This window comes from Heliconius melpomene, chromosome 18, assembly GCF_056956725.1.
Source record: "Heliconius melpomene rosina isolate 202511_hmr_F chromosome 18, ASM5695672v1, whole genome shotgun sequence".
NCBI lineage: Eukaryota > Metazoa > Arthropoda > Insecta > Lepidoptera > Nymphalidae > Heliconius > Heliconius melpomene.
Window position 1 is genome coordinate 427,587 of NC_140406.1, and position 20,510 is coordinate 448,096.

Genomic DNA, 20,510 nt, shown 5'->3' on the forward strand with positions numbered 1-20,510 from the left:
TTCGGTGGAAAGCGGGGAACGGAGTGTCTAAATACTAAGTTCACTCTGCCTACTCTGATGTGTGGGGAATACCGTATGAAGCTAAAAAAGACAAAAATTACAATCAATATTGATTATAAATTTTCGCTTTTTATTTAAATTATTTTTTTTTTGTCAACATTTAAGATAAAGTGTGTAAATATATTCGAATTCTTTTGGCGATTTGTACGTCCTTAACAGGGATTTATTTTAAGAATTACTATAATAAGACATATTAATGGCAGCACAACAATTGTCAACTGTCATGTCACTGGTGATGGCCGCAATATTGTGTTTATTCTATATTTTGTTGTTTACCTGGCATTTCTTATAATTTTCTGTTCAATAAAGACGTTATTGTGATCACAAAACCGTTTTAACACAAAAATTATACAACTCATTAATATAATTCAGAAATCGAAACTACATAAATATATGGCGCGCGTAACGGATGCATTTCCCTACATTCTTGTGCCATAAATGTATAATATAACGTTTATTTCGTGATGTTATTGCGAATCGGGACCGGGAAAGATGCCGTTTAAGCTGAAATTGAAGAAGACGCGGCAGTATAATGTGGCTTCGAAGAGTCTTTTTGTTATAAGTGTTGAATTACTAGATGGGGGTGTAGCTGATTGTACATTATCAGTGGACAGTACCGGGCAGGAATGTTTGGACAACGTGTGTCAGAGACAAACGATTAATCAGCCTGAGTTTTTTGGTTTGCGTTACGTTAATAGAAGCCAGCAACCGCGATGGGTTCAGCTGGACAGACCTTTAAAACTCCAATTGGACAAGTTTGCGTCTTCCCACCAGCTGTACTTGCGTGTGATGTACTATGTCATATCTGGCACAAGTTTGATCACAGATGAAGTTACTCGATACCACTATTTTCTACAGTTAAAAAATGATTTAGTAGAGGGTCGTATTATATGTGACTGCCAGCAAGCAGTGGTACTAGCGTCCTATAGTCGGCAAGCTGAGTACGGAAATCATGATAGAGAGCGTCACACTGTAGAGTATTTGAAAAATCTGCTCACTTTTCCCAAGCAAATGTTAGATGGTGGTCAAATAATCGATGGTAGCACCTTGGCTGAAACAGGAAGACTAGAATGGTTGACTGCAGCTGTAATCCAGCATCATTTATCATTGCACAATATGTCACAGGTTAGTTGAAACAATTGTGTTCTTATTTGAATGACATATATTAATTATTATGTAAAAAACAACAATTCCTGTCATTAACAAAATAGAAAAAAAAATGCTTATATAAATTAATTCTTTTCAAATGTACTTAGAAAAAGCTTACTTTATGTATTTCTCGCATTTTCTGAAGTGCTCATAAATCCATACCAGGTAACAACCAATTGGTTTGGTGGTAAATTGACTTCCGTTTGTAATTACTTAAAACACAATTAGCATTAAGATTGCTTTACTGTACAAACCATCCTTGTAAATTTTCAATTACTCACAAAAGTGAGTTATGCTAAAGAACTGATTATGATTACAAACTAAATGTATATAAATAGTCTAATAAATTTATTCTTGCAAATAGTCTAATAAACTTATTCATACTTTCCACACAATCAATACATTGTTTCTTGAATGATGGAACATAGTTTCAAACTTTGAAATATTAACTTCCAGAGATTATGAACTGAATCACTACTTAAACAATGATGGATCACCAAACAAGAATGCCCTTATTAGAATGATGTATGATTGTTATTTTGGTTGTTGTGGGTTCAATTCCCACGAACAGAAATTTTGGCAAAAGTGGAGAATAGAGTGTAAGAATTACTATGTTCTCTATGTATTTTATGGCAAAAGCAAAATAAAAACTAGAAGATTATTATTTAAAAATGTAAAAATTGTAACACACATAGTTATGGAATTTGCAAAAGGATTATTATTGTATCAATATTTAAAAATGTTATTTATCAATGTTGTCCATACAATTTCATAAATTTGTAATATTCTATCTATAAATTTATAACTTATATGTGATAAGATATATTAATACAATAATGTGGCAGTAATTGTTTACTTTCACATCTTTGCATATTGCATACTTAAGAAGTCATCAGCCTTTCCTCAATTCCCTTGACAAATTGCTAAAGCTATTACTAGATAGATTTCTTATATAGGCTTTCCATTTTTTTTAGGGTTCCATACTTTATAATAAAAAAAAGAAACCCTTATAAGATCACTCTGTTGTCTGTCAAGAAAGACCTTTTATTTCAGGAGCTCTTGGAGATATTGAGTTGAAACTTAAATCAAAACTATGGCCCTGAAAAAGAAACATATTTCTAAAAAAAATAATCAGCTTCACACTGTATCCCGCACACAGCAGGGTAGGCAGAAGTTCCCTCTCTTCTCTCCCTCTAGTGTTAAAACACTCCGTTCCCACTTTCTGCCGAATTCTGGAGGCATTGCGTGTTGAGTGGGAGAACTCAACGCCGCGCTTTGCCTCGACACCAGAGCGTAAAAATATAAACGTAAGTAAATATATGTATTCCTCGAATGGGGATCGAACCCACAACCGTCGGGTTTCAGTCACACCCTTGTGTCGCTGCGCCACGACGGTCTCACACACATATTTCTATATTTATAGAAAAATAGCATTTCGACATACAATCACTACAAAAGATATCATAAAATGAATCAAAATTCATAGGGTACTTCTGGATGACCTAGAATTATGAAATTTGGCAGCTAGCATCTACAGATAGTATTAGTTCAGGAGAAAACTGTAAACTGTTTCTGAAAACTGTACATTTGTGGTTAAATCTAAAAAAAATAATAGCAATAATAATAGTGACACTGCAAAAGGAATCAATCAACATTCATAGGGTACTTTCGATGACCTAGAATTTTGAAATTTGTCAGTTAGCATCTACAAGTACAAGTACTAGTTCATTAGAACTTTCGGTGAGAGCTTGACTCGCGATTGTTTTTTTTTATTAATAATATGTAATACTTATTTACAAAATGTATAAAAATTTGAACGTAGCGGGACTCGAACCCGCGCCTCCTGGAAGCCGACCAGGCGCTCTGACCATGATGAGAACATAAGCCATATGTTCTCACCAAGCTACGTCGAAATTCTTATACGCTTCTTACAACTTATTTATGTTGTCAGCATCTCTGTAGGGAGATTTTCAACATTTTTAAAGTGTTATTCCACACTTGGGAAAAATAATTATTTAAAACGTATAAATATTTGAACACCATAACATTGACTGTATGATGAAATGTCAATTGCAGTAACCATTTATCACTTTTATTGGAATTTCCATCAGCTTATAAACAAAAGAGAAAGCGAGAGAGTGGCGGAGACACAAGAGGCAAACCGTGGCGTTATACATCGTTTTTACTACAATTACTTTTTTTTTACTTTACTACAAAAAAAGCTATATGTTTTTTCCCTTTCTTTAAATTATATTATTATTTTACCGTCCAAGTGCGTACCAGAACGCACTACAGTTTTCCCATGCTTATTATTCGAACCTGTTTTTCCCTTTCTCAGGCTCAAGCAGAAGAAGGTTTCATAACAACGTGCCAGCAGCTGCGAGGCTACGGCCAAGAAATGTTTACAGCGAGAGATAAGAGAGACCAGGCTGAAGTAACAATAGCGATTTCTCTGACGGGCATACGAGTGTTGAGTGAGAGTAGTGACACGCCGCACTTTTATAGGTGGATGGACATAACGAACGTCATAAACCACAAGCGTACATTCAGTATAGAGTGCCAGAAGCAAGGTGAATCTGTGACCTTCACCCTTCCGAGTCCCGAAGACGGTAAATATGTTTGGAGAATGTGTGTCCATCAGCACACGTTTTATATGAAACACCAAGGTGCTCTAAGTGTTTCTGTTGATGAACATAGGCCTAAATTTCAGGTTTGTATTGTTTTTCTTTAGTATTTTTTAGATATTATTGGTGTTTTCTTGAACGGTTGGCGGCGTTAAGTTCCGCCACGTAATGCCCCCAGAATTTGGCTGAAAGTGGGGGACGGCATTGTCTTAATGGAAACAGAATGTCTTAACACTATTTCCCGTGATTCCCGCTGCCCGCTACTCTTCTATGTACAAAGATTAATTTTTAAAACAACTTTAATATTAAAAAAAAAATGATGAGGAAAAATGATTCTTTAAATATAGAATATTTTGCATTTCATTAGTTCGTTATTGTAAAGATGATAGTGAAAGTATCTAAATCAATTACAGTCTTATATTTTGTAAAAGAAATCAATTTATAGGCAATCTAACGAGACGTATGTCAAGCTAATTGTCTTGCTTGAATGCGAAAACCTCGTTAATTATATTACTGTTTCAACCTGTTCATTATTTTATCAGTAACTGTTAGGCTGTCAAAGTAAAGAGAAATATGTATTAATATTCTGTATAAAAAATACCTTAATGAGATTAGAACCTAGGCCTCTTAGAATCTATTCTAGCGTTAATTGGCTACAATTAACTGTACACATATCGAGTTTTGCATTAATACATATATGGTTATATACATTTTTTTAACTAAACTTTTTGGGCCACATTATCGCTGTTCTCAAATCCGTTTGACAATTTGCGGAGCTTAATTTCCACTTTATTTAATAGTACGTAGTTACTAGAATAATGCAACCCTATTTTATAATTACTATCACTTTAAATATATTGAATTTGAATCTGTAACTACGATTCAATGGGGTCAATGGCCTCTTTCTTTTGTATAGCTTCCTCAATAATTTATATAGATACAAACGATATCCAATATCAGATTTTCCCAACGAAATAAGGACAATTAGATTAGTTTATCTAATTTACAAATTTGTAATCGTAAATCGTCCTCGGCACGCCTTTAGTGGGAGCTTTTAATTTAGTTTAACGTGCCATAAGGTATTGCGTGTACTAAGAAGAATACAAGTTCAATATCTGTTTTCTTTTTTTATACTAGTAATAAATATAAGTAAAGTTAAATGAATTATTAAGTTTAAGTGTTCATAATACCCGAAATATTATTTTTAGCTTCACTCTATATCCCGCACATAACCCAGTGCTAACTCACTTTCCGAAGTTTCCTTTTCTGAAGGCATTGTGTTGCAATAAACGCTGCGCTTAGTCTCGTCACCGGAGCAAGGAAATGTTATTTAATGTAAATAGTATTTAATTTTCTCGAGTGGGATTCGTATTTCGCCTCTGTGCCACAAAGAGGGGCGGCTCGAATAACGAGTGTCACACTATTTTGTGTGATTAGACATAACAATTAGCATATTAATGCAAATATTCTTCAATGGAATGTAAACCCGCTCGCTACCTTATCGTTCAATTAGACAAGTATCGAATGTAAGTAAGTGTCAACAACTATGCAGAGTCGCGTGAGAACATGTGTGTCTATAGACATGTTTATTTAATTACACAATACACACAATAGTGCATGTCTGACCAGTACTCGCAAATTGACTGTACACAATGATGATTATGAGGATATCCCGCATAGGACACAGTAGGCAGAGAGAACCATCGTAACATTTAACTTGTGTTATGCGTAGGAATAGGTAGATCCATCAAACATCTCTGTGTCTGGTTGGTTATTATTGTATGTTCAGTGTTAGTGTTAAGACTCTCCGTTTCATTGCATTTTGAGTTGCGGAACTCATCGCCCCGCTTTGTCCTGTCACCAGAGCGAAGAAATGACAATATTAATAAATAATATTTCCTTCCTCCGAGTGGAAATCAAACTCACAACCATCGCACTCTAACGTTAGAACTCCTCGTATCACACTTGACTAGATTTTCTTTATAATTGCACTAATTGAATAATTGAAATGGCGTGTTTATTCTTGAACCAGTTCATTAAACTCAATGGCGTTGTGACATTGCTGTTGGTTTGTTTTAATATAACACGAATTGAAAGAAATCGTTTTTGATTGAAGCTAAATGACTTATAGCAAATTATTATAGCTTATTCCAAAAATAAAGAGCTAATGATTCATAACCTCCTATCGCAGGAACATGGCCTCTCCGAAAGTCGTGAAGAGTTAGACGTGCGAGAGGTAGGTAGTACTTCCAGATTAGAACCCTTGACTGCAGCGCATCGAGCTCATTCTACTTCATGCTTGGAGCTAGCTGATCACCGACCACAACCGAAAAATAGGTCAGACTAGTGTTGTTTTAAAAACTCCATCATATTTTATAGAGTTTTAATATTATTTTTTATATTAGAAACTTGAACTAATGGGTTTTGTGATCCTTGTAATAATAATAATAATCTATTCTTGTGTGAATATTTCGGCAGAAATATATATTTTTAACGGTATCTTAACTTATCGTTACAGAGCACTATTGCCTTCTTATAGACCAGCACCGGACTACGAAACGGCAGTACAACAAAAATATCAACAACAGCGAACTGAAGCCCAAATACGATATCAAAACCATCATGCTCATTCCCAATTACTCAATACGACTGCCCAACCATTGGTCTACGGTTCCCATCCAGATATACACAGAATACACTTTCCTGATGTAACCAGACATACTGTGTCTGTCAATCAAGGAGTTGCAGCCACCGAAGATTATACTTACGGGCTTAAATTTGTAGGAAATTACCCCATGGCTGTCAACCCTAATGTACAGACAGATCACGCTCTGCATTATGTCAATGTATATAAACCCCCTCCCCCTTATCCGTCAAACGGTCTAGCTTCTAATTCCACCCCAGATCTAGCAGTGGCAAGCCAAGCCTTAAATTACCATAGAGGTTATATCAATTCGCACGTATCAGGTTCAAGTCCAGATTTGGTATCGACTAGAACGGCACTTAATAGACAGATACTGGGCTATGTCAATCCTGCCCATAACGTAGTTAATTATACCCGACCTAACATCTTACCCGCAACGCACGGAACTTACAATAATTTGACGTCAGTGTTAGAACCTAATCCTCATATAATAATCGATCCTCACCACATATCCGACAATATCCAAAAAGTTTACGACGACAGAGGGAATATAATGTATTCTATGCCAATAAGACGGGTTTCCTATCAAAGACACCATATTTTGCCCCAACCACATACAGAAACTCAGGAACCTATTTACGAAAATGTTCCGTTACCATGGCAGAGTGATGGCAAATTAATACGAGAGCGAGCCCAAAGTTTGACCACGACGGAAGAAATTAATCGACTTAACGAGAAGAACAGCAGTCACCCAGCGATAAATAACCACGGATTAAAACAAAATATCAACTTGTCCTATTCAAAAATCGACAATGACAGCCATTACGTAAACGCTCAAATAATAAAAGGCGTAAGAGAATCTAGTGTACCAAAAGATATCACAAATTCCAATAAATCGTTAAGTACCGTGCAAATAACACAAAATGTAGACCAAATATCATTGAAAACTGACGAAAAAGATTACGACGAAACGCCATACCAAAGTTTATCGACTCACAAGAACAATATAAGCAAATCTACAGACAATGTGACGTCAATAAGTGTTAACGACACTTCGTCGAGTGTAACCGACAGTGCTTTTTCGAATTCAATAGTGAATACGACGTACAGCACTAGTATAGAATTAGATAAGACGAATCCGACGAAAGAGAAGAAGAGACGACGATGGGGTGTTTTCATGGGGAGGAGTAAGAATGTGGAGGTGAAAAGTGCGACTCTGGGTAGGGATCGAGCGAAACCGGGAAACAATGCTAATAAACACAGATGGTCCACCGGGTTGCCCAAATTTCAACCACTGCCGCCGAGTATTACCAAAGAGACTTTGGTAAGAATGTTATTTTTCATGTTTTTTTTACTTATAATGACTTATTGACTTGAGGATCTAAATTAATAAAGGCCGTTGAGGCTCAGTGATGTGCGTATGACTAAAAGCGACGGTAGTGAACTTGTGAGTTGGATCTCCATTTAGGGAAATGAATGGTTTTCATTTCCTCGCTCTGGTAACAAGACGAGTGAGAAAGTGTTAAAGTCCGCCACTCAATACGGATTATTAGGATGATGCGTGGAGAACAGAGTGTCTTAAACTGAATAAATCGAAAACAAAAAAACATTTAAATTTGAACTCGTAAACATCATGGCCACGATGATATCATGTTATTGTATTATTAATTTACGCAATTTAATAAGATGTGTAAACAATAATTTTATTTTATTTATTGTTCATAGATTTTGTTGCTTCGATAACAATATTTCTTTCTGCAAGTAAATAATATATAGAAAAAATGTACATATATATAAGCAAATAATAATATATAGGAGTACTATTTTATAATTCGCATATTAAACTGCTACTTTCAGTAGCTATCATATTAATATCGCATTGCAACCAATTGATGGCATCGGCAACGAACCGGGTTCGATTCCGTTATCTTATGCTGGAACTAATATATTTTTTTATCAAATTGATAAATTCAATATCTTTGTATCTCAATAGTACTAATTATATGTAGAATAGAATAATTGCACATAGTCGGTCTTAACCTTGCTGGTGTGTCTGGATGCTGGATTTTATGTTGTTTAAGTGTCAGGATACACATAATTACTACGATTAATAATAATGAACAGTTAGCTGTTTGATGATTTGCAATGTGACTGGCTTCTTTACCCGTACCTCAAAAAACTACTAAAATCTAATCAGATTCACGTTGTATCCCGCACACAGCAGGTGTGCAGGTGCACTCGACAATAGTGTTAAGACACTCCGTTCCACACTTTCCGCTGAATTTTGGAGGCACTTCGTGTTGAGTGGCGGAACTGAATGCCGCGCTTTGCCTCGACGCTAAAGCAAAAGATGAAAATAAATATTTCATTTCCTCGAGTGGGGATCGAACCCACAGCCAATTGCGTTGACAGTCACACTTTGTGCCACTGCGCCACGACTGGCCTATCGACAACAAATGCCTAAATAAAATGTTTACTAACAACACACATTTTTATTATTGCGATCAGTGCCAACTCCTGGAACGTAAAATGTCAGAAGACCAGCTATCGTTCGCATTCGAACGAATACCTAAATCACGTTTAGGAGATTCGGAGTACCGTACAGCTTTACTACCTCAGTACGCAGTGTTGAACGGATACAGTGTTGATAACATACCCTATGAAGACAACAGGGTCAGGTTGCACCCCACCCCCGTCAACCCCCATGGGTATATTAACGCTTCGCATGTTACTGTGAGTATTTTTTTATCTTATTGTTTATTTTTATTAGAAGGGGAGTTGAAAGTTAACCCCGAAGTGAAAGTTAAAGGTAGATTTGGGATAAATCTTGTAAAATGTCTTTTTTTTTTCTTAGATAAGAACAAAAACATTTGCTCGGTAGGTAGGATTAAGAAGTTAAATTGTTATACGTTTATAAGTTGACGCAGTTATAACAATAATTTCAACGAGTATAAAAAACAATGTTTTCAAAATGAGTGAAAAATGTAGAACTAATTGTCTTAAAATCAAGTTTATGTGTGCATATAAATGGGAAGCTACATGTGTTACAATTTGAACCAATATTTGAGTCAAGTAAATTTTTAACACTAACTAGCAAATAGTTTGTTATAATACTATCGATGACGACATGACAATGATACTTCTGATTCGAACGTTACCGTCATATTTTCTTCAATTTTAATAGTGTCATTCCGTACTTAGCAAAAAATAATATAAATAATTGCATCGTGATTAGTGATCAGGGCGCTAGAACGTTATTTTTTATATATATTTTCCAACGAAGTAGTTGTCTTGGTATCCTCTTTAAATAGCAACTATTTACCCAAAACAGATGACTGTAGGCAACACACAACGCTTCTACGTGGTAATACCCACCACGCCAGCTGCCGGAGTGGCGGAGCGCGCACTCGTGTGGGAGTGCGCGTGGCAGGCAGGCGCGCGCGTGCTTGTGCTGGCTGATGTCGCCAGCTCCGTGTCCGCCTGGCTGCCGCCTGACGATAGACCTGTGGAATATGGACAGGTAGGTTAGCAACACTATGCTTGGGGCTTAAGCTGGAGAAGCAATTGTAGCTTGAACGGAATTAGGGGATTTATTACGAAGTTCCTTTTTCCTTGTAAATTCTGTATCCTCCTCGTGAGCAACACTATTCCAAGTATAGGGCGGATGTGACACCACCAAAAGGCGGGCGAATGGATTTTAGTATTAGTTGATGTTGCCAGTTCTGTACTCTGATGTACCGGTGTCACTCTGATGATAAACCTATAAAATATAGACAGTTCGTTAAAAGGTTTGGGGTGGAACAAGCAATTTACTTAAATAAAACGTGCACTCAAACGCATTTAGCTTACTAGCCTTATAGGAAACACCATGCAGACCAGCCGATGGAAGTGAAGAGTTTTCGTAGATTTATCAGATTCAGAGATTTATTAATAGTGTTCTCCTGGGCCCAGTTCCAGGTGTCGCTCGGGCGTTGGTCGCGCGCTGCGTGGGGCGCCACTGTACGCGTGCGCGTGCGGCGCGGCGCGCGCGTGCGTGACCTCTGGCACGTGCACTATGTGTGGAACGAGGATCCGACTGGGTTTCTTGGTGAGTTTTGTTTAAGATACTTTTTTCTTGTTTTTCAACCTGTTAGGTTTTTAGTGTCCTGTTTATTAGTTTACATGGAAGTATGATGTCTTATCAGTTTTATGTTGAAGAGTTGCGTATTTGTCTACAATTTGGACCTATGCATGAATATTGAGTTTATAAATTTTTGAACCTAATGTGTATATATTTTATATTATATGATAAAATTTATTTTTAAAAAATATTTTTAAAACTAGCAGCCCCCGCACGGCTTTTCCCTCTTGAACTTTATTTAAGTTAGGTTATCAATATTGTTATCTATTTTTTCATTTCCCCGCGTGGGAATCAAACTCGCAACCGTTTTGTTACAACGACACGCTTGTGCCCTTTCGCCACGACGGCCTCAGACTAATACTGTTATGCACTAAATAAATAATTTGGGAATGTATTCGAGTTTACTCGCAAAAATTATCATATTTATTACAAAAAATGTTTAGTTATTTCACATCTATCTAGGTAGACGGTAAGTACGCGCACGACAATCGCAGTTTTGCCCGCGTAAGTCCCGATCCCGATCCTAAATCTTGAAATCTTGGTTTTTTTTATCATCATACAATCTCGGTTTTTTTTCTATTATTATGCAAATAAAAACTTTTACAAACAACACCAAACAACAAAACATAAGTGAGTGCAATAAAGAATATATAATATCCAATTCCAGATTTCATATCCGAAGTGAACGGCCTCCGCGCCGCGTCCGAGGAGGAGCCCACCCCGCTGCTGGCGTGCGGAGCGCGCGCCGGCGTCGCGCTCGCTGCGCACCTGTTGCTGCACGTGCTGGACACCAACCAGGTGTGTGACGGACAGTGCAGCGTACAGGACATTGCGATTGTACAGAACTCTACCCTTTTTATTGAAGAGGCCAGTCGTGGCGCAGCGTGCTTATTTAAGCGCGCACATAACTTACGCGGCTTCGCTCGCTTAATATTATTTATTATATTATAGTCAAATCACACAAAATCTTTACATAAATTATAGCCTATGTGCTACTCTGATGTATAAGCAATTTTACTGTAAAACTTTGTCTTTATGCGTTCGGTAGTTTTTACGTTTTCACTTTCATATTTATAATATTGGTAGGACACGCACACACACATACAAGATATAAATGTTTCCATTTCCTTGATTTGGTTTGTAAAAGTAATACTACCTGCCACGCAAATTTTCTAAACGACACGTGAAGAGCTAAGAACTAAATTCAAATACTTACTCTTAAAAATGTAATGTATAAACATAAAAAAATATGTATCTTGTATTTTTTTTTACTTATTCCATGTTACAGGAACTAGATATACCGAGGACAATCGGTATATTACACCAGCAAAGAGCAAATCTCATAGAAAATGTACAACAATACAAGTTTCTGCACCAGGTTTTACTTCAGTATTTGAAACAATCGAGACTCATTTAAATCAATACTATATAAAAAAAATATTTTTGTTATTGTTGATGTAAGTCGATTTCATAAATATTATGATTATGAAATCAGTTATTATTAATTCTTTAATAAAATAATAAATTTTAATCGTAATTAAGTTAATTGTGCCTTAATCAGAGATTAAATACGATCTGAACCATTATTATGTGCCTTCTATCTAATAATATTAATAAAAGTATTTAGTCTTATAAGTAATTTATAAAAAAAATAAGACTTTTTTATTAATAATTGTATTGATTGTGTAAAAATATCAAGTGCAGGTTCTGACCCATACCTTTTAATGTTTCTATTATTTCAAATATATATATTTTCTTATTGATGACTAATTATTTATCTAATTTATCTTTTTATTTTTTGCATTTTTCCATTATTATTATGAGTAATATGCACTGCCAATTTATTTGATATTAAAAAGAAATAACTTGGACTGTAAACGCGTTGGTTGTGGGCTTGATTTCCACTCACCTCAAGTGGAAATAATATATTTTTAGTAAGTAGGTATAGCTTATTTGTTAACATTCAAAATATAACAATAATTTATTGTTAAAGTTAGTCTTTTTCATTTATTATACATGTTCTTGTAATATATTACAAATATTCTGTAAACATTTGTTTTTATTTCCTATTTGTATATTCCTTTTTTTTTTCATTTTTTATAAATATATTTGGTATTTTTAATTTCTTGTAATATATTATTTCTATATAAAATATGCATGTAGAATAATAATATTAAAATAAATGTTTTCTTCTTATTCCAATGATGAGTACTGCACTACCAGTATTTAATTGTGTCAAATTTTATGTACACTCGTTTTTTTTTTCATTATTTATATGTATATTTATCATTTATTGTAACTTATGACAAATATTACTCTCTATAATTGTTTTTTTTTAATATACTAATAATTTTCATATACATGGATTTGAATCCGTATCTTTTACATTGTATCCTTCACACAGCAGGCAGAGGCGACCCAGGGTAGTCCTATTTTCTGCCGAATTCTGGAGTCGCATCGCGTGTTAGGTGGCGGAACTCAAACACCACTTTGCCTCGACACCAGTGCGAAGAATTTAAAATATTATTTCATTTCCTCGAATGGGATTTTTTGTAATCAATCGAACGCACTACCTGTTACCCTTACAGTCACATTTTATCTGTATTCATATCGTTCTGCTTATAATTATGTGTAGCTTTCATTTAAAACCTTTTTCTGTAAGTATTTTATGATCATTATTTAAAATTATATACTTTAAGAGTGTTCAGTATTTTTAAAACTCAAGTTTAAATAGTAGGAGTTTTAGAGAAAAAAACAGTCTCACTTTTGTGTTTAAATCGTTTTTAATGTATTTTTTTGTATTTTCTAGTCCAAAAGGCAGCTCCATATTGAATATTATGTATTATTAAGTGAATTATGCCCAAATTGTAATTTTTTATGTTTTTATAATTCAAACGTATTTTTTATAAGTAAAGGATATTTAGTTTGTATTGCTATTTTATTATTAATCTATCTCATATTTTTAATTGTTGTGTGAAATTGATATTATTAGTGATTAAATATTTTTTTCTTCGTAAATATTATGTAGAAGCCATTTTTTGTATTTGTTGTTTTTTTTTATTACACAAACCTTAAATAATAAAATATTTTTTTTATTTATTTATTTAGCATTGGACTCTGCACTTTTCAATATTAATTTCTTGAAAATACACATTATATTTGTAAATTTTGTTTAAATAAAAAGAACAATATGTTTGTAATCATTGTTGTATAAATGCATTTTTTTTTATTGCAGAAGGTATTTTTAATAACTTATGTTTTTTTACATATTGTTATATTGTTCAATGCCTAAACTGATGGTAATATAAAAAATATAGATTTTTTAAACATAAATACTAAATATATGTGGTATAATTGTGAAATGTTATTTTTTGTAAATTCAGAGCAGCTTTGTGTTTTTATTTTTGTAATTAATTACATTATTTGTACACAATATCACTCAAAATTATAAATTTACACTTAAGTAATATAAAATGGCCATATGTTTAAAAAAAATATAAAAAAATACTTATGTTTTTATCTAAATTTTAAAATATAATAAATAAATAATATTTTATAATACAAAATACATTGTTTGCTGTGAAACGCTTCTTACAAAAGTACTGTATATAATTATTTAGTTGACATCTTATACAATTAATAATAAATAATAATACATTTAATATTTGTCTTTTTATTTGTATCTGCCATCAGCCAGATATGAAAAATAATATGTTCAATTTCTTCACAGGAATTAATTATTTTTGTTTCCTCGCTCTGGTAACTAAACTAGACGGAGTGTTGTGTGTTGAGATGCAGGCGCATCTCAACACACAATGACTCGAAAATTAGAAAGGAGTGTTTTGACACTAGGTTTCTTCTGACCACTGTGTTCTCACATTATATATATGGTAATATGTATATGACGTAGGGATGAGTTCGATATATCAAAACGTAACTTAAAACCGATATGTTAAGGAAAACATATCGTATCGTTATATGTTTTTAGAAAACCTTTTTTACAGAAACTTAAAACTCAACATAGCTGTAATCTAAACAAAAACGTAATAACGCAAAACTTCTGAAACGTCAAACGATCGACGTTTTATATCGAAACTAACTTCCTCTCTTTCTAAGTAATGTATTCCGAGCGGGCGTAAATGAGATAAGGCGAATATCTAATAAACTGATATTCGTTACCTCTCTTTCTATCGGTATATTCTTCACGGGTGTAAAAGAAATGAAGCGAATATCCGATAGCTAACTAACTAGCAGATTCGTATTTTGGCGGTTTTCTTAGTTAGTTACTATTTCGTTATGAAATCGAACTTCTAAATAAATGAATAAGGTAGAAATTTAGATTTAAAATATGATTTTGTATTTAAGCATTTTGAGTTATACTAATTAAATATATTTATTATTATATTATAATTATATACTTATGATTGCGCTTATTGACAAGTTGAAAAAAAAAACGATATCTGAAAACCGTTTTTGATATCGATACGAAAACCATATATCGGTTTCATAACCGTTAGCGGAAAAGAACGCCCATCTCTAATATGACGTGAAGCTTAAACCCGATTTCATTTCAGCAACACATGTGATCGTAAATAAAACACCAGAATCCAGTCTGTCTATATTCAATATTTATTTCCGTACAAAATTACAACATAATATAACCTATATGTAAGTATACATTAATAGTTACAACTCCGTTACGGCGGAGGGTAGTAGGCGCGCGGGGGTAACGGGAGGGGGCCAGAGGGGGGTACCGGGGAGGGGGGTATAACCACGTGGGGGGGAGGCGGGCGAGCCGACAGGGCAGGGAAGTAGTTAGGCGGGGGTACATTCACCGAGGGGAATCTGTGTACAGGCGGCGGCTCGGAGTACCCTAGCGGGATAGACGGGATAGGCAACCGAGCGGGGATAGGAGGAGGAGCTGTATAAACTTGATATGGGATGTTGGAATAAGCAGGATAACTAAATCGCATGTCGATTTTAGGTTCCTCTGAGCCATTCTTTACTGGGGTAGAAGCTGGCTTAGTTGCGGGTACAGGTGATGCGGAAGCGGGCGGTGTAACGGAGGGTTTTTTGTCGTTTTTTGGCGGTTTCGCTGCGGTGTTGGGTTGCGGGGGTGAATCGCCGCCTGAGGGTTGAGTTTGCGGCGAGTATAGATCTAGCACCTGAAAATAAAAGGATAAAACTACCGTTTAAAAAAAATTGCTTTTGCTTATTGACCAAATTTTAATTCATTTTATAATTAAAAGATGCTAATTGTAATCTAAAAGTTTAAAGACATTTTTTTTGAAGTAAAATAATATTTTATAGGTATTATAGTAACACACACTTCGTCCCTTACAGTATTAGGTGGTAAAGGGATCCTAGTGTCAAAACACTCCTTTCTTGCTCTCTGCAGAATTTAAGGCACTGTATGTTTAGTGGATGAACTCAAAGCTGGACTTTGGCCACCAGAGCGGGAAGATGAAAATGAAACAATGAAAATCTCCTCTGTTCCATTATATAAAAAAAAATCTTTTCTTCTGTGGTCTGACAAAATAATACAAAGAAATAAAAGGATAAAAGAAATAAATGTATGTATAAAAAAAATTATATAGTTGACGTACTTGCCCTAGAAAAATAACTGAATAATTGCAATAGATCAGAATTTGCTTTAGCTAAATATATACATATAACAATTATGTTATATATCATTAGACACTTACAACTAGATTTTACAACTTATGATGTTTTATCCCATAACTGTCATATTTTTTTGAAAATTGTTGAACTTGATTATAAACTTGCTAGAAGTCTGTGCAAATAAGAAAATATAGGAATCTACTTCTCACTGTTTCCCTAACACAGTGCAAGGTATACAGAGGGAACCTATCATTACGACACTCTATTCCCCATTTTTTTGCCAAATTCAGGAAACATTGTGTATTGAGTAGAGAAACTCAGTGCCACGCTCTGCCTCCATACTAGAGTAAAGAAATGAAAATATCAAATATTTGATTTCCTAGTTTCCTACTACTTAACAAGCAATATCTCAAATTTACGCAAAAAGTAAAGAATGGAGTGTCTTAACACTAAACTTTCAATGACTACTCTGTGATTTGGAAAACATCAGAAATAAATATTTCAAACCTGATGACAAATATCCTCCAACAAATCCATAGTAATATCCTCAACAAACATGTCCCACCATGCTGTATGTTTTGAATTCCGGCCGTTCCAGTCCACTACTTCAAATTTGCTGAGCTTTCCTGCTAAGAACAGTAAAGCTACAGCAATCACTTCTGGCTCCCATTGGAGACAGAGTGTAGTGCAAAGACTGAAATAAGACAATGCATTTTAAATAACAATACAATAGTTTTATTTTATCAAGCAGCCAATAGACATGTTTTTAATAAAATAATATCTATCACATTTTACTTTCAGGCTTTAGAGCAGCAGTTGATCACAAAATCACTTCACCAATGTTATGATGTTGTATGGAGAACACACTAAAAAAGTATGTCATAAATTGGATAGAAAAAAGTATCTTAGCATTAAATGTTATCTGTCTACCCTTCTATGCAGGAAATAGTATGGATATTTATGTATTAATGGCCCTGCAACTACAGATTTAACATATTAATTCCACAACTATTAAAGAAATTATGTGATTCACTTTTAAAATAATAAAAGATTAAAATATTTCTTTGAACCGAGGTAGAAACAAGCTTACCTATCGTTAACGAAAGTCCATGCCATTTGTACCATTTTTTGTAGTTTAGCTTTATCACCTTTCAGACATTTTGCATATTTAAGTAGGTATCCATATGGGTGTTCGACTTGCAAGTCAAATTTAATAGTTTGCAACAATATTCTCTCTAAAGTCATCACTTCTTCCTTCGGATCATCACCGAATGTACTAAATTTTTGTTCAGTCAACAACGATTTGGCTACTTTTATGATATCCTTGCATTTCTTTGGCGTCTCTTCAACTTTCCCGGCTAGGAACAAGCAACAACACGCAGTTATATACCTCGGGAATGTCTTAAACGAGTGGAACATATAGAAACGATGAAAATAAACAACTCCAGTAGCAACAGTATTATAACCTAAGTCCATTTTCGATCCCGTGTCAATAATAAATCTCGCGCCTTCTTTCCTATAACGGTTCTCCGAGTCGTTTGAGATGCCATCGCGGAACGATGGTGTATTTTGTAAGTCTTTTTTGTCGTAATACCAATAAGGCATTATTGAAATGGAATTATAATAATAATATTTGTAACCCGTCACTAGCCGCCACCGCCATTTATTTACTACTGACGTACTGACCACAGAACACATTTGCTACTGACAGACCATAGATGATTATATAGGGTTCAGGACAACAGATAGATGTCAAACAAAATTTTTAAAAATAAATTTAAAAAATACAATTAATAGTGTTAATGACTGTCAATAATATCTTATAATTTATAATTTTAAATTATATTTCATTTTTTTCTATTTTTTGTTAAGCATTTTTAATTTTGTTCAAAATAAAAATTATAAAAAAATATCAACCACATGGTAATGAAAGTTTGCCATATCAATTGTTTTTTCTGTGTTGTAACTTTTATATAATAAAATGACCTTATTTTTAATCACTTGAGGATGTATCACCAAATTAAAACTAAAATTTAAAAAGTATTTTTTATCAACTGTTTAGAAATACTTTTCATATATATTGTAATTTCATTTTTATTTTATGAAGAGACTTGAGATCCTACAGACAAACTCATTAAGAGTTTTGTAGGACATAGTTTTATTTATGTATGTATCTTCTATAATAATTATAAATAATACTAAAAATGGACTTTGTAAAGCTTTTACTAAACGCTAATAATTTACATTAACATACAGTATACACCTTTGAACACAATAGATATTTTTTTACAATTATTGGCGATTCTTGTATTGTTCTTAAGCATCTTAAGTATACAAATAAGATTTCATTTGTTTTCAACTTTCTATTCTCATTTATTTATAATATATGTACTCAAATTGAGATGTTTGTACATTCCTAAACATAATTGAATGAATCAAATTGGAAAAATATATTCCTACAAAAAGTCACAATTACTATCGTAAGCAATGATTAACCAATACAAACACTTTTATTACTTAAAAACAAAATACTATGAGAAGTTCTAAAATTTACTTTTTCCTTCCATTATATGTAGGTTGTTATCGTAATAAAATGTTATTTATTAAATTTGATATAAATAAATATCATTATAATTATTATAATTACCAGTGGCGCTGATTTATTTCTATATTAATTTGACTGTCCCTTATTCGAAGCTTATTAAATGAGATAGGCACTACGTTTCCCGCCTGTACTTCCTTCTTAGGCCACGCCTTTTTCCCCTGACGTCACTTCCACTTGGCAGTCCCTTCCTTTTGACAGCCGTGGGTAAAAATATTCATTGGCGTTTTATTTTCCCGCCGAGTCGGTCGTCATCCGAGTGCGTATTCCGACTCTAAAATTATTATACAAGTAAGTTTTTACTTTATTATAATAATGTATATTTTTTCTTTTCACTTCACATTTCGTTACTTTAAAATATATTAGTTTATATGTGTAATGTAATGTTATATAGCCTATAGCACTTCTGAAGAATGCAGCTTTCATACAAAACAAAAACAATGAAAATCGGACCAGTAGATCCAGAGATCTTAGCGTTCAAACAAACAAACAAACAAACAAACAAACAAACTCTTCCGCTTTATTATATTAGTATAGATAGAAGGTCAATCTTAAAATCAATGTTTATTCTAATTGTTCACCTGTTAAATGATGATTTTAACCATATTAAGTACACGCAGAAAACTATTTAAAGATGAAATCATTCTTATTTTTCAAGTAAAATAATAATTCATAATATTGAGTCTTCGCAAAATATATTTTATAAATAATAATATTTAGTTAAATAACCCTTTTAAAACAACTAAATTATCTAATTAAGTAAATGTTTACAAATATCGATCTACTATAAGGTATTAATTACAACATGTTTCCTTAATATAATGAGAGGTGAGAATTTTTGCGGATATTTTTATTATTAATTAAGAAAATATGGAAAATTACATTTCAATAAACAATCTCTCTCTCTCTCTTCGCCCTCCGCTTGTTTGATTTGACAACGCCGTCCGTATCCGTAGAAAGAACTATGGCGCCCATATTTTTGGTACAAATATTTACGTTTTTGCAAAGTAAATGAAAACTATTCAACTAATAAAAAATATTATTTTTTTTTTTTTTTTATTTTAAAAAACTACATCCACGGGCTCATAGTTGCCCGTGCCTTTTTTTATTTTAAGAAAGTTCTTTTAATGTGGCGTACTTAATTTTGGGACAATTTAAACTGTACTTATATCTAGAGCTTATACTAGAGGGGTTGGATGAGACCCCTACCGACAATTTTTTTTTTTTTTTTTACATGTATTATTATAGTCTTTTGTATAATTATTATAGTCTTTTGTATAATTATTATGTATATAGGTGTGGAATTTTTGTGTGGAGTTTGAAGTTCCCTCTCTGGAAAGTCTGAAGGATCTTTTTACAGATATTGGTGTTTACCTCGCGGGTTGCCTTTAATGTGGCTAAGAACTCGATGAACGCATTTATAGCATGTTCCTTTGGGCTTCTGGCTATTTTTAGGTCAGGTAGTGTTATGTTGCCTCTGCTGTGCTCTAGTACGCCTTCGCGGTGTCCTTTTTGTTCCCGTTGATTTCGAGTATCGAAAAAGGCTTTGACCTCTCTCTCTTGCGTGCTAGTTTGGCGCGCAGCCTTAGAGGCAGAACATTTTGGAGTTTCTTCGACTCCCGGAATGTCCTCTCTTTCTTCGGTGCTGGTTTGGCGCGCAGCCTTAGAGGCAGAGCATTTTGGGGTTTC

General features: G+C 33.9%; 2 protein-coding genes across 2 annotated transcripts; one reads left to right on the plus strand and one right to left on the minus strand.

Annotated features, from left to right (window-relative positions):
• Positions 1-266: 266 nt before the first annotated feature.
• Positions 267-13,748, plus strand: Pez (protein tyrosine phosphatase non-receptor pez). Its single transcript, XM_085201670.1, has 9 exons — positions 267-1,185; positions 3,548-3,919; positions 6,025-6,170; positions 6,352-7,801; positions 8,986-9,210; positions 9,809-9,997; positions 10,429-10,564; positions 11,265-11,395; positions 11,886-13,748. The coding sequence occupies exons 1-9, from the start codon at positions 553-555 to the stop codon at positions 12,012-12,014; spliced, it is 3,411 nt and encodes a 1,136-aa protein (XP_085057796.1). The 5' UTR covers positions 267-552; the 3' UTR covers positions 12,015-13,748.
• A 1,455-nt stretch (positions 13,749-15,203) lies between these two features.
• On the minus strand, positions 15,204-17,910 carry CycK (cyclin K). The gene is made up of 3 exons (XM_085202080.1): positions 17,310-17,910; positions 16,727-16,913; positions 15,204-15,762 (listed from the first exon to the last, which is right to left on the minus strand). Exons 1-3 carry the CDS (start codon positions 17,822-17,824, stop codon positions 15,295-15,297), a joined length of 1,170 nt encoding a protein of 389 aa, XP_085058206.1. The 5' UTR covers positions 17,825-17,910; the 3' UTR covers positions 15,204-15,294.
• Positions 17,911-20,510: the final 2,600 nt, after the last annotated feature.